At 37.8% G+C, this 25930-nt stretch overlaps 1 protein-coding gene across 1 annotated transcript; it reads right to left on the bottom strand.

The window, feature by feature from the left end:
* Positions 1-1469: 1469 nt before the first annotated feature.
* LOC140238177 (uncharacterized) lies at positions 1470-24575 on the bottom strand. Its single transcript, XM_072318118.1, has 17 exons — positions 24480-24575; positions 17656-17957; positions 17035-17267; positions 15850-16008; positions 15090-15152; positions 13599-13708; positions 12040-12147; positions 10378-10471; positions 9630-9760; positions 8698-8784; positions 7985-8100; positions 6850-6928; positions 6546-6635; positions 4626-4730; positions 3361-3519; positions 2169-2230; positions 1470-1542 (listed from the first exon to the last, which is right to left on the bottom strand). Exons 1-17 carry the CDS (start codon positions 24573-24575, stop codon positions 1470-1472), a joined length of 2067 nt encoding a protein of 688 aa, XP_072174219.1.
* Between the last annotated feature and the right edge of the window lie 1355 nt (positions 24576-25930).

Raw genomic sequence — 25930 nt, 5'->3', positions numbered from 1 at the left:
GTAGTCATACAATTTTCAAAGACAATATTTTCTATCAAACCTGCAGTGTTTTTGGCACAACCCCCCCAAAAACACACACACACACACACACACTCACAAAAAAATGGGAGGCCTACAAACTACTGAAAAAATGTAAAAGTTGGCATCTCTGTGCACATATACATGGAGAGGTGCCTTTTATCAACCAATGTTAGATGTAGCTTGGTTGAACATAAATACACACAGAAGATTTCTTATTCATATATTAACAGCAAGAAGATGACAACACAGCTGCTATTTAGTAATAATGGAAGGCAGAAATAAAAAGCCATTTCTTTCCTCTCTGGATCTAATATGATAGTTGAAAAAGTATGTATGCTGTTTGGATAAATAGCATTTATCTGTTTGGCATCTTCAATGGGCAAGATATTGAAGTGTTGTTGTTTTTTTCGCCTCAATCATGGAATGCTTTGGGAGTCGGCGAGATTCACAGATAATGCGAACAATATTTTCTGGAACGTCACCAATGTCACCAATAAATATTCACAATCCTGCATGGTGTACGAATGAAAAGAAATAAGAACTTGCAGGCCAGCAATTTGAAAATCAATGCTTCATTTAGGATTTGTCATCCAACAAAAGATCATATTTTACATTTGCAGAATTTAAATGAACATCAACCAGCATACACCAAAAAAAAAAAAAAAAGAAAGAAAGAAAAAGGGACGAAGCACTACTAATTTGCAACAATGACAAATATCAATAATTATCTCACTTCACTGGCTGTTCATCAACTCAACAATAACTTTTTTTTGGAGGATAAGTTTTCAATCTCCCCCCCCCCCCCCCAGAAAAAACAAAAACAAAAAACAGAAATATTAATGAAAATTGTGCTAAACAATTGTTAAACTGTATGTTTAATACATTATAAAAAATATCATATAAAATCTCATAAGCACATCTCTCTTGGCTTGTTCATTTTTTTCCCCTAGATTGTTGGTACAGCAATGAATTGCATTGTAATATTTGATACACCATTGTCACGTACCACCTACCTTATAAGTTGGGCTCTTATCCATAAAGGTGTCTGGGAGTTAGATAAAGTGTTGAAAGTAAAAGTTGATGTTGACAGGACAGCAAATATTTGGTATTGCATTCGTTTCTCGTATCTATAACTGTGCTGTTCAATATGACATTAAAACAGGCAGTCTGAATATCATATTGATATTGCATATTAAATGCCAATTATTAACAAAACTAGATTTGATATTATTGACTGTACCTGTAAGATTGCGATACTATTGTAGAGATCCGCAATCACCCTTTAAAAATTAACCATAATGGTAGATTTCCCATCATGAAATACAATGAAGAGGTGGACGATCTTTCAGTGGATGCTGAGATTCTCAACCCAACCTGCTCAACTGGAGTTTGTCGACTCCTCCATGCAGCAAAAGCAAAGATTTCCGACTGTGACGAGGATGCACCCTTCAGGTCACGTGACTGAGTGGCGCTTTCCAACTGGTCCTCATCATCAATGCCGAGAGTCCGTCAAGCATGGGCCTGCAAGGTTGCACATTTCAAAACATCACATTTTGTGACATTTGCTGACGCAGAGAGAGCTCAAACAAACAAAAAATTCTCTGCAAGTGCTTCCTCCAATCAACGGTAATCAACATCTTTCCAAAAACACCACTCGTACATCCGTAATTGTTTATGGCGGTATTAGGTTGAAATGTAAACGAATGGCAAAATTCTAGCAAACAATTCCAAGAATTTTTCATTTCCATGTATGACAGTGGTAAGATGGTAGCAATAAAACTATTCTACAACTGCACAGCATTCTGACCAAAAATCAAGGAACCCACAAACAAATTAAATTGTACACTATTTCCCCCCCCCCCCAACCCCTAGTTATAAAGTGCATCCATGCACACACACAAATAAACATGTCCACTACAGCCTCATGTTTGTCATCACACAAAACCACAGCATACCAGTACAATGTTGTGCAATATTATGTCCCCAACCCCCCCCCCCTCACTCAAACACACACACACACACAAGCTTGGATGCTACTACCCCCGAAATTTAAAGACATAAACATGTAATGTGTAACACATAAGTTGCCGTGTTGTTTGGGTTTCTCCTGGGCAGAGGGCCATAGATTCACAACAGTTCATAATTACCTGTAAGGTATGTTCTTGTGTCGGATCAATTTTGTCTGCTGCAGAGCTGTATCCAGCTGCTCCTGATACAGAAGAATTATATCAAATGGAATTCAAACACAAAATAAGAATATCAAGTAATTCCTACAGCACAATACCCATAATACACAAATAACCATTCAGAGTAAATATACCTCTACCCCTTTAAAAACATTGCTTATCGTCGCTGGGGCGACAAGACCTCGTATCTACAAAATGGCAAATGTTCAGGAGAGCAAAAAAACATGGCAGCCAAAGCACTGTATCCAATGGGATAAACATTCCTTTGACATGCTGTGGTGGCTTCATTTTTGGGGTAAGACATCTAGGATTTGGACAGGACATCACTTAACTGACTAACTGACCATTAATCCAAAAAAAGTCATTTTCACCAAAACTGCAGATACAAGGTCTTGTCACCCTAGCAGCGTTATCTTTTTTTCCCGGATCATGGTTTATATGTCATATATTTACATATTATGTGTACGTATATACATATATAGATATATATATATACATATATATATCTATATATTTATAAATGTCAATATATACACATACAGATATATGTATTTTCATATATTTGTCCATTACTGTACATGGATTCTCTGAGGAAATGATTGATCCTATACATAGTTCATTCATTTACAACACATAAAACTCTCAAATTTGTCTTTTTGGGTGTATAATGGTTGCCGGTGTCATGGTATAGTGGAAGGTGCACTGCACTGTTACAAGAGGTCCCAAGCTCAAACCCTGTTATGGCACTATATATCTACCTTGCTCCTCATTTCCTATTTCATAACCTAGTATAAAATGAAAAGTTTGACTGATCATGTGGGGTAGACTTATCTTGTGTTCGTCGGAAGGTTCAAATGCACAAATTCATCTACTGGGAAATTTCAACACATCCAATCCTCCTCCCCCACCTCTCTGTAAGGCAACTGTCATGATAATTGATAATCAATTTTGCAAATTTCACGAGAGCCAAGATTTGCAAAATTAAAATGCACGCAAAAATTCTTGTCTACACTATATGCATTGAGTGTCAGTGGCAATTCGCAAAACTTTCATGCTGTGAAAAAGGCTGTTGACCCAAATGGCAAAAATTTAATGCCACAAAGATTTCTTACTTTACAGTAGTTGGAATCAAATTGGTGCAACCGTCCCGTACCTTTGTAACATCAAGACCTGATTCCCACAGGACCCTCTGTACTTGGCCGACATCCAGGGTTCCCGTGTGATCCACGTCCTGGGCCAGGCAATGGTTCAGTATCCGTGACTGGTTGTCGCAGATGAACTTGTCGACCAGCGCCACCACATGACTCCGTGGCTGTGATTAGGATGGGGGGGGGGGGGGGGGGGGGAGGAAAATCAGGGAAGAGCAATGAGAGATACTGTATACGCTATATATTTCGCGTGGGTTTTATTTTCGCGAATTTCGCGAGTCGGGAGCTTTTCGCGAAATTAACAACACGCTAAAATATTACCTTCCAAAATGAATCCCTTGCCTTGATGATACGAACATTTCAGTACTAGTATACCAAGTCACGGCTTGCTGAACAGACCATAAAGCTTGTTTACGTACATATAGCACGTCCACATCTAACTACTAGTATACACAGCCCAGTTGCTGTAAGTAGCATTCGCACAGCACAGCGTATTAACAGCGTCTGGGGGTGGTCGGGCTAGTCCACATCAAACTGTAGAGCCAATCCATTATCGCAACCCCTCGAACCACTCGTCAGAAATCTAGCGCGATGGACATAACCACTTCAAAAATGTTGAATTCTAACTTACTAGTTCGCAGAGTTTGGTAAGTTTTTTTCATGCAGTGTATAACTAGCATCATTCTTATTTGCTAGTAAGTTGAAAATTCACACTTTCTTTGCCACTTCATATAATTCTCTCGTCCCCCAATCGCGAAAATGTGTGACGGCGGCAATTTGCGAAAATTTCTGTACGCGAAAATTATAGCATATACAGTAATTGCATTGTGTAATTTGTGGAAAGTGAAGAGAAGACAAGGCAATGTACAAGTCTTTACAGTACAGAACTGCCACATATCTATGACAAATTTGCTCTCAGCCAAACAGATGCAAGGATTTCAGTAGCTTGTCACAACTATGACAACTTGTCACTGATAACAAGTTTTATGAAATGGGGCTCAGGTGTGATTTTCACATAAGGAAAGAATAAGAAAAGAATCCTCCACTGAATGCAGGGTAATGTGGATCATCAAAATGCCATTTGACAAATAGAGAGAATATATGTCTTGGATCAATGCCATATACAAACATTAATCATGTCGTTATCCTCTTCATGTATCTTTGATTCTGTGAGGTGACTTTTTCTTCCATGCCTTTTTTTCTTTTTAGATGGTTAAAGGAAAAAAGCAAGCTAGCATGCACTAGGTGCCTCTATTCTGATAGAACTTACTGTGTTTCGTTTATGCCCATCCACGTCCAACTTGAGTACGTGAATATCTTTCATTTCCTGCACATCTCTGATTTTCTGATGAACGATGAGCGGCATCGGAATGTTCTGAAAACAAATGACAGATCCAGAGAAGCAAAATTAATAATCATATTGCTATTCCCAGAATCCTTTCCCTACTCTTACACCATCTCATGGCAGCAAAAGAATTCCGAGAAATCAGAATTATTTCTCAGAATCCTTTCCCCTTACAACGTGTAATGGTAGCAAAATGATTCGGAAAAATCAAAATTATTTCTCAGAATCCTTTCCCTACCATTACACAGTGTAATGTTTGTTTGTTTGTTTTTTTTTGTTTGTTCTTTTTTTTTTACCCCAACAGGGTATTTATTGCTTCCATAGTTCAACATTTTATGTCACATTACAAAAAGTGGGAAAAGAAAGTACAATGAACTTTGAAAGACATTCTTGAGATAAAAAAAGTCACAAACTATTTACACAATATATACATCTTTTGCTTTGGTAAATTATGATGTGCTTTCTTACTATTAAAATCTTCCTCAATTCTTTTACAAATTTCTCTTTCAAACAAATATTGCAAATTAGTTTCATGACAGTCTTTTCTGATTTCATTCCTTAACAGTATATATTTATAAATACACCAAAAGGCAATTGTCAAAATCAAATCTAGTTCAGTCTCCTTGTGAGCTTTTAACAGATGCATTCCTGTTATCTCAAAATCAACATCATATATAAGTTTGATTATAACATTTAGATATGAAAAGAAAATCTTATTGTAGTTACATTCCATAAACACACGTAGACTGTTTTCATCTACACTGCAATGCTGACATTTTCCATCTCTTTTGATATGCCATCTATACAGTTTTTTAAATTTTTTTTACTGGTAGTAAATTATACAAATCTTTAAATTAAATTCTTTCAATTTGTTTTCTTTACAATAACATAAGTTGTTGGTTTTTTTTTTGAAAATATTCATCCAATCAAATGATGAGTTGAATATCTTTTCCCAATATATACAACATCTGTCACTATCCGGACAATGTGTACACAAAAGTCTGTAAAACTGTTTGGTTGGAACATCTTGAATAAATCTTTTCTGATTTCTTGTTCCTATTCTTATCTTAGGAATTTCTAATGATCTATTATCAAAACACAGTGTAATGTTCTCAGAATCCACCACCATCTCATGGTAGCCAAAGGATTCCGAGAAATCATAATCATTTCTCAGAATCCTTTTCCTTTGACCATAACACCGTGTAATGTTATTCTCAGAATCCTTTCCCTACCCTTACACCATTTAATGGTAGTGAAAGGATTTCATGAAATCAGAATTATTTTTCAAAATCCTTTCCCTATGACCATTACACCGTATAATGTTATTCTCAGAATCCTTTCCCTACCCTTACATCACGTAATGGTAGCTAAAGGATTCTGAGAAATAACTTTCATCCGAAAAAGAATTGATGACGAACGCCTTGAAAACCCTGATGACATTCTGACGAAATCATGTTTAAATGAAGTGCCTTGACTATTTCCTCCACTGTACTTACTTTATGCCTTCACTGTAAATGCACATTAATCATAGTTCTTGGCAGCAGAAGTATTAATCTTAATCAAATACAAAGAGCATTGGCTGGTAGTAGGGAAAACAATACTGAGCTCAAGACTAATGCATTATAGATGTGAAGATCATCTTCTGAAAAACAACAAAACACACTGAGTGAAAAATTTACAAAAACTGTTTAATTAAAATGAAAGAATGCATTTTCGATGGATACAAGATATGAAGAGTCTTGGGTAAAGACATTATGCCATATTCTTGTTCATTTATTTGCCCTTAAAAAAAAAAGAAGTGATATTCTGAAAACAGGTACAATGTATGCTAAGATGCCTACTCACCTGTATTGACACAAGTATCAGCGTGGGATTAAGCTTCATGGCCTTGCACAATGCCACCATGCCGTCGTCTCCAATTGGATTAGAAGTCAGCTGTGTGAAGCAGAAACAAAAATTCTATTTTCTTTTCTTACAATTTGCAAGCTCACAAAACCAAGAACATTTCTTCAAAAGATAGATACCCTGTCAAAATTAAAAAATCAAACATTCAAAAACTGTACTGAATCCTTAATAACTTTCTGAGAATACTCATTGTGAATGTTTAAAAGCCTATGAGAGGGAGTGTGTGAAATGGGCTTAGTCTTACCAGCAGTCCTTCTAAGCGTGTATTCTTCTTCACTCCGATGGAGAGTTTCTGTGCTCCAACACTGTTGACGTGGTTGTAACTGTTTTTGACCAAAAAACACACAAACAAACACAATAATGACATTCCAGCATTCACAGACAGAAGGGACAAATTGTCATAGAAATTCATAAACTTATGCATTACATGATTCACTATTTCTTAACCCACTGTCCCTGGAGAACGAAATGGGACCCATACAAAGCCTATGGAGATTTTATTTTACGATCTTATACTGTATATGTCAAGTAATTCATGAAGTTGTTCTTTTCGCGAATTTCGTGAGTCAGGTGCCATTTTTTAATTTAGAGACACGCAAAAATATTGACTCTGATCCCGACGTGAATGTGATGTGCACACATACATTTCTCAATTCAGTACTGTACTCCACGATCGCGAATTTAACCAGTCACAACATCGTCGGGAAGTCCAAATTCGCACAAAATTAAACTCGCCAAATATATGGCGCATACAGCATTATGGAACACACTAGATCATAAGTAAGATTCTGTAACTTGTACTCTGCTCTTTCTCCAACTCTACCTGTGGTGAAACTTCTATGCACACTGAAATTAGGTTATGATATATAAAATGCGAAAACAAATGCAATACAACTCTTCTTTGAAAGACTCTTTCCACATCACCCTTGAGCACACTTCTATCAAACTCATAGAAATTCTTACTTGGCATCTAATTGTGCATTGAAGAAACTTGCTTCTAGTAGCATTCTGTACAAAATCTGACCCCATTATATTCTGTTGGCAACAAATAACTTTCCTCTTTAATTACCATGTTCACTGCTCATATCATGGTAAAACACCTGCGACTTTTAAACACATCCTAAGAACAATAAATGTTGCATTCCTGCTACAAAAAAGAAAGCTCTTTTCGCTTACTTTCTGAAAATTCCTGAAAATCCCCAACCCCCAAACCCCACATATTCTTACAAAACAGATGCTAGTCCCTTGATGTAAACATGCCTTTATAGAAAATCAGTGCTTGAACCATTGTTTTTGCATCCGACATATTTTGCAAGAGATATACTACTAACCAACAATCACAAAAACAAACAAAATGATTTTTATGCCACATCCCATACCTCAAGTCCAGAATACGTAGACCCATGTTGATCTTGAGGGCTCTCATGAGCGCAATGCATCCTGGGACTGACACACCATTGTGGGAAAGGTCAAGGACCTCCAGGCTTGAGTTCACCTGCAATGAAAAGTCAAGGGGTCATTTTCTTCATTTAGGTGGTAAATAACTCATGAACATTTCCTAAATGACACTCAAAGCAAAAGTGAGAACTGACATTATGTTCTCCCTAAAATTCCTCAAATTGGCATTTTTTTTTTCTAAAACATTGTTTTAACATTGTATGAGCACTTCATGATTATATATACCAAGTTCAATGAGGCCTTAAAGCAAGTTTTACTTTCATAGAAATTGTAAGAAGATATCTTTCAACCAATAAACAAAAGACTTTGCAAAAGTGTGAGCACATTGTCGCAGAGTGTTTGATAAATAAACATTCATACTAAACATTCACACTCACCCTTATACAGATTTCACATATATTGTTGCTACAAAGGAGCAAAAGATTTGCCATGAATTAAAAATTCTTTAGAAGGAAAGACACACAATTAACCTTTCACTCTGTCAAAACTAACAAAAATGCAGCACTTATCTCTGCATAAAGAATGTAGCGGTGGACTCTGCAGTGATGGCGGAATTATTAACACTTGAATTGAACTGTTGAATACAGTTCAATGTTTTTTTTTTATTAATAAAGAAGATAGAGGGTTCACTGACCTTTAGAGCATTTGAAACTGCAGCAATTCCCTTGTTCCTTACAGCATTCCACTTGAGGTCCAAGTACATGAGTCCATCATTCACAGTCTTAGGTGAAGGAGACAAACAAAAATGTACGTTTTTCGTTGATATCATGTCTCTGATCTCATGGTGTCGGTCAAACTACATTAAATTTTAACTAAACCAAGAAGTTTCAAAGATTCTACATCACAGGTGAAATAATGCATGAGCAACACGCAGCAAAACAAATTGATGAACCAACAGGCAAATAATTAGCAGCCATATCCGCAGATACTGCAACAATAGAAAATAGGATACAGTCAGACTCTAACCAAGAGACTTCAAGGTTGTGAGGCTACCATGGGATACTAAGGGAACATCAGTCCATATCAATGTCATCGTCACTACTGTCATCATTGCCATCATCATCATTTTCATTATTATAGTTAGTAGTTGGAAAAATACTAGCAGTATTAGACGTAGCAGTAACAGTAGCAGTGATTTAATCATCAGTTACATGTTCATCATCACCATTGTCATCACTTTGTGACTATCGTCAATTCCTATCAACTGTATGTCACCAGAAGCAGTAGTAGTAGTAGTAGTAGTAGTAGTAGTAGTAGTAGTAGTAGTAGTAGTAGTAGTAGTAGTAGTAGTAGTAGTAGTAGTAGTAGTAGTAGTAGTAGTAGTAGTAGTCAGTAGTCAGTAACAGTAGCAGTAGTACTAGCAATATCATAATCATCACTTACATCACCTTCTATCAATTGCATTTCACTAGGAGAAGTACTAGTAGTATTAGCAGGAGTAGCAAAACAGTAGCAGTAGTAGTAGTAATACCATATAACCATCAATTATATAATCACCACTGTCGCTGTGATTATCATTAATTCCTATCAGATGCATTATCCTACAGAGAGTTGGACCCAACTCACCAGGCCAGCTCCCAAGTAGACCCCGGCCAGCTCTCCCAGGTCATTATGGCTGAGGTCCAGCTCGGTCAGTGTGGCATTATTCTTCAGAGCCTCTGCCAGGGGGATGGCGTCCTTGTCCGTCAGATGATTGGCTGCAGAGACATGAATCAAATTCAGTGATGCTTTAACTTATGCCACTGGGACTTCAACCAGTGTGGAGAGAGAAAGAAGCTATGTTTTAAGAGAATGAAACCCAAATACACATATGAATTGAGTGAATGCAACAATATTAGTAGAACACATCAGCCAAGCTTGAGGAAAATCGGACAGTCTCTAGAAAAGTTATCCATTTTTACAATATCTATGCTGCCATCGCTGAATCAAAAGGCTACAACACTTTGTGAAGTCACGCATATTACAATGATATAAAGAAAATACAACATATTTCCACTTTGCAAACGTAATGAAAAAGTACTTGACTTGCCTCTTTCAGAAAGCGGGTGGAATAACATTACCTTTAGCATATGTCAGTAACAAGTTTAGGGAATGTGTACTTCTCAGGTTAAAAAAAAAAAATCAAATTTGTCTAACACAACAGGGGGGCATTTTATGAAGCGTTTTGGTCGGATATTTTTCTGACAAACTGTTACAAGCTACTGAAATCCTTGCATCTGATTGGCTGAGAGCAAATTTGTCCCACAACTTTGTCTGACAAAATGCTTCATGAAATGCCCCTCAGATGATGTCAAACATATCAACTCATACTCACATTGGAGACAGAGGGTCTTGAGCGTGTAGTTCGTCTCCAGCATATTTGAGAAGGCCGTGATCCCTTTTGCCCTGATCAGGTTTTGGGACAAATCCTGCGCGCATACAATGTATTTCAAAAAGTAATAGTAGCATATGGTGGGTATAAAAGTTTCTCACAGATATTCTTTAAAAAATTAGAACTGCTAACATACAGAGCATCAGTTTGTGTATCATAATAGCAACAATCACATCAAGTATTTAAATCAATACACTTTTTTTGTGTGTGTCTTTCATTATCATGGATGGACAAGTTCAGTATCTAGTGACTGCATAACTCTTGTCTCTCTAGCTCTGAATTTGATGGTTTGACACTTTTGGGTGATTCCTTTCTTGCTTTGTTTTGTTTTGTTTTGTATTTCCTCTGTCCTTTTCCTTTATTTTCTATTCGAAGAATTGTAAGCATCTATTTGAGGGATTGTCAAACTAGAGAAGTGTTCACTACTGCTTTCATTATTATCATTGCTTTTATTTTAATCTCAATCCTCCAATAATCACAAAATATATTTTGGTTCGAAATAAAGCTGGCACACAACTTTAAAATCTCCATGGACAATGTTGAGGGAGAAAACATTCAATGACAGCGACAACAACAAAAACAAATCTGAGCCAAATTCAATAGCCCTTTTAAGGTAGTTTCAGGGAAAATGTGGCACTTTGCTGGTATCAAATCAGGCACACCCCCAATGGACGAACCACAAGAGTGAGTGAACAGAGACATCCGTTGCAAACAGGAGTTAAGTACAAGTACCCTCATAGTTAGATGCTTACAATTGCTGGTATATATTTTTCCCCTCCACCCATCCATGTACTTAAGTCCCTGGGTTGACACTCTTGGCATTATTCAATCCATGCTGACCGTAAATTGACTTCTTTTGCTGCTGACAACGTCAGCCAGTAAACAAGACAAAAAAAAACAAAACAAAAAACAAAAAACACACAAAAAAAAACAAAAACAAATATGAGACCATAATATGACTTTAACTGGAGAAATGTTTTGTTACCTCCAGGTCACTACCCTGAACCCTTTCTTGCTTGATAACATACATACATCTGGACAAAACATTTGATATCATAACAAGTGAAAAGCAGCAATAGCTGGAATTGACCGAGTCTCTATTGCAGTGTTGGCCTGAGTTAACAAGAACATTCTTTTTTTTTTTCTTTTTTTTTTTTTGCATTTGGATTAATCTTTAGGGCGAGTTTGATTCTTCTTGCATTTATGTTAATTTCTCATGAAAAGCAGTCGTAACATAGAGAAATGTACGTTTGATGATTTCTGGATGAAGAGTCTACAGAGAGGTCATAAAGAATGAGATAATCAAAGGTGCCAGGGTCATGACCTGGCATGACAAAGTTTTGACATGAAACCATGTAGATTTCATATCTGGTTGTATCATTCTTCTACACTGCCCATATGCTAGTTCACAATATTGTCAAATTAAGGCAGACAAGTTGTGACTGTTGCCCGCATCAATTAACATCGCTTACGGGAAAAAGACACATGTCACATGGTGACCGTATGGGAATTACTTTATCATAGATGTTGGGGGTTAATCTGCCCACCGAGGATCCAATGGATTTGAGAATTGCACGTGTATGACCGGCTGTGTTGCTCACTCACCACTTTGGTGATGTTGATGTTATCTTCCAGCATCTTTGCTATGGCAACACCGCTCTCCTCCTCCAGATGGTTGTCCGACATGTCCAGTGTCTCAATCATCGAATTACTCTAAATGAGACAGGGACAATGATGACATGCGGGTGACCTTAGCTAATGCATAACTTCAAAGCTGTGAGAACGGCCAGGTGAAGAACAAAGCTGTTGCAAAATGGAAGGGTAACATAGCTTCTACAAAAATAAGAGTTTCAAAGCTTTAAAAACTGATTTATTTTTTTTTAAAGAAGTTAAAGGATGAACACAGGGGTTCTTAAGACATGAAAAGTTGAAAGGGCTTGAGAACTGAAAGGTTGAAAATGGACATTTCAAATATTTGGATATTAAAGGCTCCAAGACAGAAAACATCAACATAAAGGTTCTAACAATGGAAGAGTCAAGAAAAATGCTCTCAGAGTGGAATGAATTTCCAGACGCGCATGGAAGGGTGAACAAAAAGCTGTGGGGATACAGCAAATACTGTCATCATGAATGTTGGAGTTAAAGGATCAAAGAACAGAAGATTCTGCAAACTTGAAAGGTAGGGTTAAAAAAAAAAAAGAGAAGAAAATTTTCAGGATTCTAAAGGGTTGAAAAACAGAATTTGAAGGTATCACACAATACAAAAAGCTTTGCAAACTGCAAATTGAAAAGTGAGCAAAAAGACTTGAGACAGGAATAGGTTAAAAACAATAATAGTAACAATCAGACATCAATACCAACATCAACACCAACCTCAGGTGAGTTGTAATACATGAGGGAAGATGGTCTGCAATATCAAGTTGATAGAGAATGAATGGCAACAAACCCTACAACTCTACTCACTAGCTGCGGTCACACTGGCAAAACATCATGAAGATTAACTTTGAGAAGTCTTTGCAAAGTTTGCTTGTCTGTCCACACTGGCAGCCAAACTTCTCAATGTTTCCTATCTCAAAGTTAGGGTCACTGGTGAGCATGCGCCAAAAAGAAGATAGAGCACGCCGTCTGACAGCCAATGATTAAGAGCACGCTTCGGAGGCACCGCTCGCAAACAGGTGACAGACTGTTCACTTGACAAACTTTGCCAAGTTTCAGTTGCAAGCATTCAGTCTGCATAAACACGGAGAAGATTGGCAGGGGTCAGGGAAATTTTCCGAGTTTGAGTGGGAAATTGTGAAATTTTGCTTGAAGTTTACGGGAAGTTTGCGGTCACATTGGCAAAACTTTGAGAACTTAAAACTTCCTGATATTTTGCCAGTGCAACCGTGGCTAATCATAAGATTTACAAATCTTAAACACAAGCACACACAAGTACACACACACACACACATGATAATGCAAACACTCTAATGGGGTGTTGCAAGAAAGTCAAGTTGCGATCAACTGCAAATATCTATTGCAAACCTTGCAATAGATGGATCAACTGCATCTTGCAATCAATCACAAGTTTCTGTTGCAAGGAGGGAGCTTGCAATTAATTGCAAATTTGTAATTGATTGCAACTTCCTTGCAACATCCCCCCCCCCCCCTAGACAGAAACACACCTTCATTGCTATTGTCAGCGGGAGCACGTTCTGGAGGTTGAGGTAGCGGTGACGAAGCTGAAAGGCGGGGTCAGTCAGGTGCCTCAGAACGTATGTGGCAGGGTCAATTCCTTTATGGTGGCAGAAGGGTGGAAAATTTATAGTCCATACATAACTTAAATGAGTTTTTTCAGATTAAGATTGTTGCACACACACTTCATAGGCCAATTATATTCACTTTTCACTTTCAACACTCCATGGAAGTAAAATTTACAAAACAACTTACTGTAAAAGTGTTTCTTTCGTGTACAGATACTTTTGCGGTTTCCATTGGTGCCGACTTTTTCGCGTGTGTTTGAATTCGTGGTCAGCAAAAAACTGTTTTATTTTCCACATGAAAACCCAAACTATAATACAATTATTCTTTTATCTATTAAATAGAAATTAAAATTAAATGCAGGCTTACCTGAAATCCCGTCTCTCGAGGACTTTATAACATGCTTGTACCTACATAATGTACACTGCACGGTATCGCTGTGTGTGTTGACCATCAATACACTCAATGCGCGGAATCTTCGTGTGTGCATGTTAAATTCACGGTTCAACATCAAAGTGCGAAAATCGCGAAAATAAACCACCGCGAAAGAAACCACTTTTACAGTAATATTTCTCATTTGATATTTAGCTTAGTTATAAACAGCACAGCAACAAAGCTGAAAATATTCAGTTCATAGGATAGTGGAAGCTGCAAGATTAATCTTTCCAAATCACTGACTTTACTGAAATTACACTTAACTGGAACTTAGTACTGAGTGCATGGTATGTTTTGGCATGTTTTCATTTTTCACAAATTTTGTGAATCGATCAACTTTTGCAAAATTGACAACTCTAGAAAATATTGCCTAACCTGACACAAATGTGCTTAATATTGTCTTCTAGGTGAACAATTGTTTATTCTTCATTCCATTGATGTGGTTCTTAATTGCATATTCAACCACCTGCAAAATTGTCTCACAATATCATACTCACAAACTATAAGGCACATTCAGTTCTTACTTCATGTATGAGTGTAAAACTACCACACTGTGAGAATAGAGAGTTCAGTACCTGATGCATCAAACTTTACCCAGCTGCTACCATTCTGCCTTTGACTATTTCCTTGTCAGTATAATGCAGTGTGACACACATCTAAAGGTTGGTTCAAATACATTATTTCCAAATGTTTGGTGTGTGCAGCTTATTGCATTCTTATACTTCCAATGATACACAAAGTTCACTTCGGATGGAAATTTTCTTGTAATGAAGATCTCTGTTGTGAACACACATCCTGGGTGGTAGAAGGCTTAACGGTGCACCACTTATTCTTTCTTGGGTATGAATACGTGGTGCACCGTTAAGCCTTCTACCATCTGACATCCTATCACCATGGAAGCCTTCAAAGATTTCAACATATATGCTGAAATAGCAACCATATGTTTTAGTCACTAGACATAGGAAAGTGCAGTAACTTACCTTCTTCCCGACACTTCTGGATGTACACTTGTCTCCCTGATGCATCTCGGGGAATTCTTGGTTCTGAATTGGTGTGAGAAAACAAGAACGACATCTCTTCAGAAGTTATGTATGACGCCTCTTTATAAGCCTCCGCACATAGCTGCAACCAGCCTAGTGTTATTATTGGCATTCAATTACTGTAAAAGGGGAAACTTAATCTGTGATTAATACTTCCACCCTCATAGTATTTTCAGTGGTTTTTCCTTAAACCTGTATGTAACACAAGTTGACAAGTTCATCATAACAGTGTTATGTGGTGCTATGCATTGCGATGCTCATAGAAAATACAAGAGACAGAATTTTTCAGACACAAAGAAACGTCAATGTTGCTCCAAACAAAAGAGGCTACCATACACGTAATCCTAGTTGGGGTTGCTTTGTTTCCCCACCTCCATCCCAGACATGACTGCATTGGGATCAAGATTTTTTTCCCATCATGTGCATATCAGGGTCCGATGTTCATATCAAGTTTCCATATATCATGTGCCAATTGAGAGTATATGGAGTATATGGTATATTTATATAATATGGAGCATATGGTATATTTAGAGTACATGGAGTATATGGTATATTTAGAGTACATGGAGTGTATGGTATATTTAGAGTATATGGAGTATATGGTATATTTATATGATATGGAGTATATGGTATATTTAGAGTATATGGAGTATATAGTATATTTAGAGTATATGGAATCATAAATTTTTTTCGCACTTACTTGGAGGAAAATCTTCAGCCAGGTCTGTGTCGTAGCCATCCTCATCGTCAGGAGGAGTAGCCATCATGTCTCTGATTGGATCCTTTAAGACACGCCTCTCCTCCTCCTCCTCCTCCTCCTCCTCCTCTTCCTTGGAGATGGATGTAGTTGCTAAACTCTCTAGGAAACAGACAATATTAAGTGATGCCTTGCAGGCTTCTTGCTTGTTTTTTGTTGTTGGGTTGTTTTTTGGTTTGTTTGTTTTTTTGCATATTCTGAAAAATATTGCTTTCTGTGCAAAGATTTCACTATCACACAATTCAGATATATTCTAAAATTGGATATTTCTGTGTTCCAGTAGAAAATGTAATGGAAGCCAATATTGGTTCCTTTAGTGTCATCTCAGTGCAGGTATAACATAATACTCACACCTCACTGTAAAAGTATCAACACTTTACTATATATGCAATTACTGTCTTTTGTTCTTGTTCAAACAAACTCAGTTTGACTTAAAACATGGACACAACTGACAAAGAAATGTGACATTCTTCAATGAATGAAAAGATAGGCAATGACTGCAGTTCAGTCTTGTATAAACAAACTTGATTAGACTCGACACATGGATACAAATCAAAAAGAGCAAGACCAGGTTGGAATGGGAGAATGCACATCGTGAGATAAAATGTGCATTCCTCACAGCTCCGTCATCTCAAAATGTCATCAACATTGTATACACATGGGCTGGAAATGGTAACAACAGAATTAATATACTTCAGATTTCTGCTTTTTTCCACAAATGTTTTAGTAAAATATATATCTGCACCCTCTCTCTCTTCTTTTTCTCCTTATGCTATCTATCTGTCTGTATTTGTTTTCTATGCAAACATATCTCTCTATTTCCCTTTGAATTTTTTTCTCAATGTCTCTGTTCATACCAGGGGGGTGTTTCATCAAGTTAGTCAGCGCTGACAAGTTGTCAGTCCCTGACAATTGCAGCAAAATCCTTGGTTCTGATTGGCTGAGATGCTCTGGTCACTGACTGTTACTATGGTTATTGTCAGAGACTGACAACTTGTCAGCGCTGACTAACTTGATGAAACGCACCCCCCTGTTTGTCTCCTCCTCCACCCCTCCTCTCCCCCCCCCCCACCCCATTCTCTCTACCATGACCTCATATGATACAACATCAGGGTGAAGATTTCTCACCTGGTGTCTCAAACTCCTCATCTCTCATATCTGAAGAGCATGTATCGTCGTCCAGCACCTCCGTCATAGACCAGGCATGACTCTCCCTCCTGTCATCTGAAGTGGAACAGTCCGGGATAGATCGCCTGCGATTGACATCTGTGTGTTGCTGGGGTGGACTCACTATGATTGTAGGGGATGCCATGGAACTCTTTGCCCTGCGGCTCTGTGGGCTTAAACTCCGATTGGGAGACCTCCAATGAAGAAACACGCAAATCATATTTAGCATTTTTAAATGCAATTACTTGGGGTTTTTTTTTTCTCATTATCAATCATTTGAACCTATTTTTTATTACAAGACACAAATTGCTTACTTCAATAAGGTACTCCACAAGGAAACTACTTTTTTGTGTTCTGGAAGAAATGATCAATTTTATATACCCAGGAAAGCCATTTCACTGTAAACACTGATCAGTAGATCTCCAAGAAGGCCCTGCTTTAACTTTTATCTAAGCATAGCCAGCTTTGATGTGCACAATTGGGTCACAGGGGACAAAATGGGACAAACATTTTGTCCAAGGATCTACTAGTGAACAGTTAATGGGCAAAGAAAAAAAGATGAAAAAGGTACGGTTCATTCACCTGTTTGGAGATGCTGTCTTAGGCCTGGCGGCTGACCTAGCGAAAGTTGGTTTGGACACATCCTGGCGTGGGGACTTGCGTCTGACGAACAGGGCGTCACCCGCATCCCCTCTCTCATCCGCCAGGCTGATGCGGCCAAAGTTCAGATGGGTCGGGGAGGTGGCATCTCTGCGGGGCGAGGTCTCACTGGAGGAGATGAGGTCCTTGAGGAGCCTCCCTTGAGCTGAGAGGGAATGACTGCTGCCCTCTGGTGACGACGCAAGCCGCTTCCTGCCACTGGAAGACTTGGTCTTAGTGCTTTTCTAGTGTTTTGAGATAAAGAGGAAGATACAATAGCAATGCATCACTTGCAGTGTTGTTACTCATTGTTGAAAGCATCCACTTCTTTCTTGCATGTGTGTACAGATATTTCCAAATTTGAGATTTAAATTACTCTTTTTGAGCAGCACAAAAAACAAATACTGAAATCAAACAAACAAACAACTTAAAGATGATCAGAATTTTTTTTTTTATTCAGACTGATTTCAGTGTCTTTCAGTTGAGGTATGATCAATTGTTAAATCATATCAATACTACAATGTCACAGGAAATAAATGACCATAAATCTCACGATGTCATATGTCTTCTCCATGAGTAATAACCCAAAGATAAATTTGTGTTAGATCTTTTCTCATAAAATTTGCAAATCATCAGGTACCGTACTTCAAATTTATATAGGAAATATTGTTAATGAGGGTTATGTATCATTGATTTTTTTTTATGCAGCCATACAACCTGCATCAGTAGACTTATTTCCCTCTGAATTCAGTTTGAAATCAAAACTTGTGACTTGTTAACAATGACTTCCCTTGCACATTCATGAACAACTGTACATGCCACACTGAGAACATTATAAAGTATTTTGTTACATTTTCACTTAGAAATTACTTATTGTGCAGATTTGCAATAACTCTCCATTAAATTCAATCACTTAATGGACCTTTCAGAACACCGACACAAAATTTTTTTGCGCTTACTATGTAGAGTAGTTCTGCAAGTAATATTCTGATCAGCAACACGTTTTGAAGTTGTGCAGGGAAGCAAAGAACTTATTATGCAAACTGCACATCATCTCTGGTCTATGTTTATAATCATACATGGATACAAAGACAACAATCACATAGCATGTAGTACTTTGGACTGGGGTTATGCAAACATAGTTTTTGTAAGGGAGGTACTTAGATAAATCTACCTTAGGAAGAGTCAATCAGCAGATAAAAGAATCAGTGCATATAAGATTATATCACTCACACTAGTGGCATTATGCACTAAGTGTAAACATAGACTTAGTTGACAAAATGCATGATTTGCTCATAGACATAGAGTCCAAAGTGCCTGCCGTATACAACATGATTTTAATTGCTGTTACCAAAGAATTTCAGATTACAGCTGGGCCCAGTATTGATGAAAGAATTCTTAACTCTTTATAACCGTGTAATCTACTACAAGTTTGCACAAAACATAGCAACCCTTAAGTGAAAATGAACATCAATCAGGCAACCACAGAGAATTTCTTGTAATGTGAGGTTGTGATTTCTTTAAAGTGTTAAATGCAATTCACCTTAGTTATTCTGGACACTACTCTGCTTGGGGTCATTCATCCCCACCCAGGCATTTAAAATAATTATTCACACGCCATATCAATTATCAGTTTAAAAAAAAAACAACAACAACAACAAAGAAACAAAACCACAGGATTTTCTCACTGGGGGAACCAGACTCATTGGATTATCTAATACCATTTTGAAGCCAATGTATATTGGGAGAATAATACAAACAAACAAACAACCTAATAAAAACAAAAACTGTCACTGATTTTCCATTGAAAACATCAAACTTTTGTGCAGGTCAGAGTATGACAAAGTATGTACTGTACATCATGCACAGGAAAATATTTCTACGACAAAATTAGTGACCTCATATTTTTTGTGAATTCCAAAACCAAAACGGACTATGAAATATACTTGTATTTAACACAATTGATAATTTGTACATCATATTTCATTATTCTTTAGATTTTCTCTTACTTACTTATTTTACCTTACTTATCTACATCTTACCGCATGATGAAAGGATCAGACATTTTACAAACACAATATTGAGTAATGTCTTGCCAGTTTAAAGACAGTCTACACAATGACGTATGTTTTTATTTTCATAGAAACAGCAGTATCAATTCCCAGGTTTTATTCCTCGAGAACACAGATTTATGGTGTATGGTCTAACTGTCAAGAATGAGTAGCTATTTATCCCCATGTCAAGATTGTAAACTGCTTTCAGCATAATTAATATGTAGACCCTACTAAAACTTGAAAGAGTAAAGTCCTTCTATTTCATTCATTGTTTGTGGGGTTTCTTGGTACTGGTAGTGAGCTGCTTATCTTCTGCATGTATAGTCTTTGTTGGATATAAGTTACATGTACATAGGTATCTAGCTAGTAGTAGCTAGACCCTATCTATGGCCTGAATTCACAAAGGTGGTTTAAATTTAGACCATGGACTCACTGGACTAAACTAGGCATGAAATAGGCATATCTTTGACATGCACATATAAACACGTTTGTTACTTGACTTCTGTTGGAGTGAGAAATTTGTCAATCGTATTTATACGCAAAGGAAATTTGCATAAACCATACTGGGTAATTAATCTAAATTTAAACCATCTTGGTAAAATCAGGCCTAGATATATCTGATGCATACACACAAACATATACAAAAGAAAAAGAAAATATTCTACTGCCAAATTGTGCAATGATAATCCAGACTTCATGTGCAAAAATAACTTGAACAAAAAAAAAACAACATACAAATATTGAAAAAAAAGCTTGGAATAAGACCGAAAGGCCTGAAAAAAAAAAAAAAGCCAATATGAAAAGGATAAGGAGGAGAGAAAACGAAAAAGAATACATTTACTGTCTTTACCTCTTAAGGTAGCGATTAATTTACAACTAACGTTAAAATACTTAACTGTTACAACAATGATTAAACATGGGATCCGTGGATATCTAACCTGTTACAAAACTAGTGTAGGCCTAGGCCTAGAATTTAGTAGAAAGAAGCAGAAGAAGAAGAAAGAAAGAATAAAAGGAAGAAAGAAACAAAGAACTGACCGATCCTTTCATAATATAAGCTAAAATTCTCTTTCCAAGCTTACAGTTTTTTGTTTCCGTGATACGACGCTGCTAGAAAGTGCGGATCGGGAACTGCGAGGTCGCAGGGCCGAAACTGTCCCGTCCAACTTTCCATGATGATGGTGGTGGCGACAGCAGTGCGACCTTGAGTCAAGTTTTATAGGACTTGACATGATTGACCAAATCTTTTGAAGAAGAAAAAAAAAAGTTGTCTCCGGAAGACTTAATACAACGCGCACTTCATTTTGACTAGAATCACATGATATGAATGACGTGACTGAGATTTTATATTGTGTAGATGCAGGTTAAATATGAACTCACACAACCTGCCATGTCGCTCCGTTGTTAGGTACGCTGGGAGTCAATTAACGTCGCCGGATATGGCGGCGGCGTACTTCGTAGTGTAGAAAGTTGGCCGAACAGTTGTGCCGAAGTTTCACTAAACTTGACATGATTGTGTGTGCATATCCGCGCCAGGCGTTTGTGTATACTACTGCGTGTGTGTACGAGTGTGTGCATAAACCCTGGCCCTGGCTACTATCAATTATGTAAATAGCGCCATCTATCGTAAATGCTTTTTGATAGGGAGCACAACATCGACGTCCTGTGAACTTTGAAAGCTTTATTTCAGAAAAATTAACAAGAAACAACAAGAAAAACAAACAAACAAACAAACCAAAAGATGAGAGATGGATAGCACAGTGTACCAGGTAAATAAAAAAGACAGCAACTGTGAAGGCCTACAACAAGGGCATTGGCCTTTTTTTGGGGGGGGGGAGGGTCGGGTCTGTAAAAAAAAAAAAAAAAAAAAAAAAAAAAGAATCACGGCATCCATATTTCCAGAAGGTGCGTGTGTGTGCGCGTGTGTGTGTGTGTGTGTGGGGGGGGGGAATCCATTGACCTACAGCCGACCCCCCCCCATCTTAAAAAAAAAAGCCTGTTTTTTTTTTTTTTTTTCTTTCAATATTATCAGAGCCTTCTGACAGAGGAAAATTTTGTTTATTCTCTTTCTCTTTTTTTGGGGGGGGGGGGGTGGAGGGGATGGGGCTTAGCTCAGAAATTTAGCACGCGATTTAGCTTTCTGAATACGTTTTGGTAGCTTCCCCCCCCCACCCAAGATAACCTAATGCTGCAGTCACGGTTGTTAACAAATAATTGTAAAGCATGTACTTAAATATACACAAATGAAATGACTTTGCATGTATAATGCTTAATTTCCTTAAGATGAAACGCCAATCCACGTTTAACTCTAACGTCAATGAACATAGAATAAACAGCTTTATTTAAATCGGATATGATTTTCTTTTAAGAACTAGATATACAGAATAAATTAAATCTCTTCAGATTCACAATTTTCTCCCGAACTAGTGTCATTTATCCCTATTCAACACAAATACACAAAATTGTCATCTTGATCATCAAGTGTATCCCCATCTATTCCAAATCTTGAATCCATTCTCGTTAAAACAATCCACCAATCTTTTCCTGGACCGAAACCTCTCGGGGTTATCCCACGAGACCGACACCTACGAGTCATACAGCCCACGAGTTCGACATTGAAAAGAGGTCCATGAGTCATGTACAGCTCACGAGTCATACAGCCCATGAGCTCGACACTAGGCAAATAAGGCCCATGAGTTCGACACTAACTAAAAACAGCCCACGAGTGCGACAGATACAACACGGGGCTCAATGTGTCGGTCTCGTGGGCCAAGTTTGCTTAGTGTCGAATTCAGGGCTGGATGACTCGTGAGCTGTATAACTCATGGGATGTACGACTTGTGAGCAGTATGACTCGTGGGCTGAATGACTCGTGGGTGTCGGTCTCTTGATGTGCACCCGTCCTCTCGGGACTCCTTCTTAGCGCCCGTATCTTATCAGCTTTTTGCTATTCTTCCCTGCTAACATGACGAAGGGGAAAATGTTCCCCAATTATAACACGTAAATTCGGAGATCAAAGCATGAAATTCATTTTGGCATCGAACGGATTGTCTCTATTTAGCTTTCCTCAAATTTCCCTGATGTGTTCTAACCAAGCTATGCACAGGACAGAAAGGATCGGTGAGAATTGGATGCGAGAGTTAACTTTGGATTGCTTAAACCCACGAGAGCTGCAGCGAGTGGGTTTTACACTGTTTCCAAAGTTAAACGAGAGCATCCAATTCTCACCGATCCACGAGATAGGCTTGTGCATTATTCGTTTTATTAAATTCCCCCCCCCCCCTCATTCGTCCAATACACCTGCAAGGCTCGAGCCATATGTGTTCTGATTTTTCTGGACGCATAATTATGGCTCAGTGAGGATTAGTAAAAATCAATGCATAATTACCGTAAAACACGATATATTCGCGGCATGAAATTTTCGCGAGTTGGAGAGTATTGATGATATCAGATTGTAGAGATTCTAAAGCCCATTTCATAATCCTTAACTTTACGTAATAGGACACATCATCGCAGGTTTAATTCCGTTCATATAGGTTATGAAGTTTTAAGCTTGTGGTTACACGGTTTTAACCAAAACTTTAAAAAGCCTCATCTTTGAACGGCTAGTAAAAAAAAACAAAAACAAAACAAAACAAAATAAAACAAAAACTCATTGTTCTACCACCCCCGTTTAACTGTGTTGGGTACGATCACATAACAAATGCTCCTATCGTCTCATCTGGATCTACTTTCTCGAATCTTCTCTCCGATTTATTCCCCCGGATTTCCGATTTCTTGACCCGATTCTCTTTTTGCAAATGCTGCCAAAGTTCGGTAACAATGCGATTGGACGAAATGTTGTCCAAGACACTCAAGGTTGTAATTTCAGTAATCATCCACCATTAATAAGTGACAGCTAAACGTAGACCCAATAATTCGAGTCCCAATCTCGAATCTCATTTAAATTCACATTGTTTGGAACATTTTCAGCTGGCACAGATTTCATATTTGTAAATCTGACTGAAGATGATTAAAAGGAGAAAGCAAAGAGATACAAAGAAAGCACACCTACGTCTGTCATAACAATTAAAGAGTTTTAATTGCAAAACGGGCTAGGCGCCATTTTAAAACATTTCAAAATAAGTCCAGCATCACATAGAGCAAAATATATACCTTTCTCGTAAGACCTCACTTGTAACATAACAAGGAATTTTCTAGAAGTTATGATTAAAAGTATATTATATATATATATATATATATATATATATATATATATATATATATATATATATATATATATATATATATCCTGTATTTTCTTTTTATTGTCTTTGCTTTTTAGCAGCTTTAATCACAAATATCTTAACTTTACAAGAATGGAATTAGCTGTTCTGCGATAAAACTCTTCAATTGCAAAGTGTACTTGTACTGTCATTGTTATACAAATGTTTTCAAATGATTATTGAAAGGAGCGGCTCAAAACGGGTCGTCGTGTCGATATTGTATGCTGTGTAATATATTGCAATGTGCCGTCAAGAGGGGAAAACGAAAATAAATACGATTTGCTGGCCCGCAAACTCCACTCACCAAACTCCCCGTTTGGTTTCGTGACCACTGCCGAACATTTCTGGCAAAAAATAAAAAATAAAGATAAATAAAATAAATCTTCAAAGAATGAATCAATAAAACGTGACTGAGATTACGATCCGGGTACATTATACCTGTACTTACCTTTCTATAAATCGGTTCCAGGACAATTTTCCCTGCCCAGCGGGTTTTCCACTTGTAGCCGACTTCTCGAATGGAATCGGGAGACAGCGAACTCATCTCTCAAAAGTACGATACCACAGTGTTATCAATTAGAGAGACCGTGCACCAATGCAGCCTCTGCTGTTATTATTTTCTTTTGTTTATAACCAATTATCACGTAAAGCCTAAAGGTCGAACGGAAGGCCAGAAGAGGAGGGATCATAGCTTCCTGTAATACTTGATGATTTTTTGCCGATTGTGGATTCTCGCCAAAAAATAAAACAATGATCGATCATTCCTTAATGCCGAGGCGGTGTCTTGTTTTCGTACCAGTGCAGCCCACACGATTCCGATTTAAGGAAGATATCCGGAGAAAGAAATAATTATTACGGTGACGTAGAGATGCCCTTGGCGATCACAGTTCATATTTGATACCTGCAGGTGTTATTCTTTCTCCGATTTCAAATAGAAAGTGCGCCTTGATTCATCCAAGGAGATTCTACTCGTCCTCGCTTTCAGAAGACAGTGGATGAATCTATTCGGTGACTGATGCATCGTCGCAGAATTCACGATACTCCTTTCATAATGGACAAAATTGCGCGACTTCACACTGGTCATTTTTACTGGCACGTTTTTAATTATGCTGTAACTCCGGCGTATTGCTACATATTTTAAAGAGGTAAGGCTCGTTGAGTCATCTTAAAGATAAACGCATATCGCCACGAGTTTGCGACATATTTTAAAGCTATATCTAAAACCTTGTACCAGCAGTAACAGCAATTTCCATTAAAACTTCTAAACTGTAACCCTTTATATCACCATTCATACTGGTGATAATATAGCGCAGTCAAGTGGAATAATAATGTGCGAAAGAAGCAATTAAGTAAAAACAGCACCATCATACAAGCCATGTTTTTTTGTTATCATTATTATACTATACAAATGTATTTCCTTAGCAGCCATTCACACATTGCTCAATTCTCGCTAAACTTGAAGTCGAAAGTGAGGTGACAGGTGCACCACCCTGGCAGTTGCCTGGAAACCATTCGCGCCTCAAGGAGAGGTTTTTGTCGTCTGCTCTGCGGAAAGCGTCACCCAGCCAGAAAACCACCTGCCAGTTTTCTCGCAGTGTTCTTTTCGCCCGCTTTGCGTGCTTTTTCTCCTCCCGCTTCCGGCCCCTTCGGAGACCGCCTCATTCTATGGCGATGAAAGAGACAGTCTGTGTTTGCGGCTCCACGCTCGTTCGATTTAACGCGCGCACACACACGCACACTCACTAAAATAATCCCCAAAACAACAACAGTAAAACCATGGAACAAAATATTAATACCATCGATGCCATAAAATCCATGATTGACTAGCTGCAGAGTCAACGCAAAATGAAGAGTATAAAATTACCATGTTAAAATTTAGGAAGATTTGATTTTCATTTG

Source organism: Diadema setosum, chromosome 2 (assembly GCF_964275005.1).
Source record: "Diadema setosum chromosome 2, eeDiaSeto1, whole genome shotgun sequence".
Taxonomy (NCBI): domain Eukaryota; kingdom Metazoa; phylum Echinodermata; class Echinoidea; order Diadematoida; family Diadematidae; genus Diadema; species Diadema setosum.
Note: the sequence above shows the minus strand (reverse complement) of the source record. Positions and strands in the feature narration are given on the sequence as shown.

Bases quoted from the DNA above. Each gene is read 5' to 3' on its own strand.
- LOC140238177 (XM_072318118.1), bottom strand. From the start codon at position 24,575: ATGAGTTCGCTGTCTCCCGATTCCATTCGAGAAGTCGGCTACAAGTGG. The intron at 17,958-24,479 runs GTAAGTACAGGT...TCAAAACACTAG, and splicing joins TGGAACCGATTTATAGAAAG to AAAAGCACTAAGACCAAGTC. The intron at 17,268-17,655 runs GTGAATGAACCG...TCTTCATTGGAG, and splicing joins AAGACAGCATCTCCAAACAG to GTCTCCCAATCGGAGTTTAA.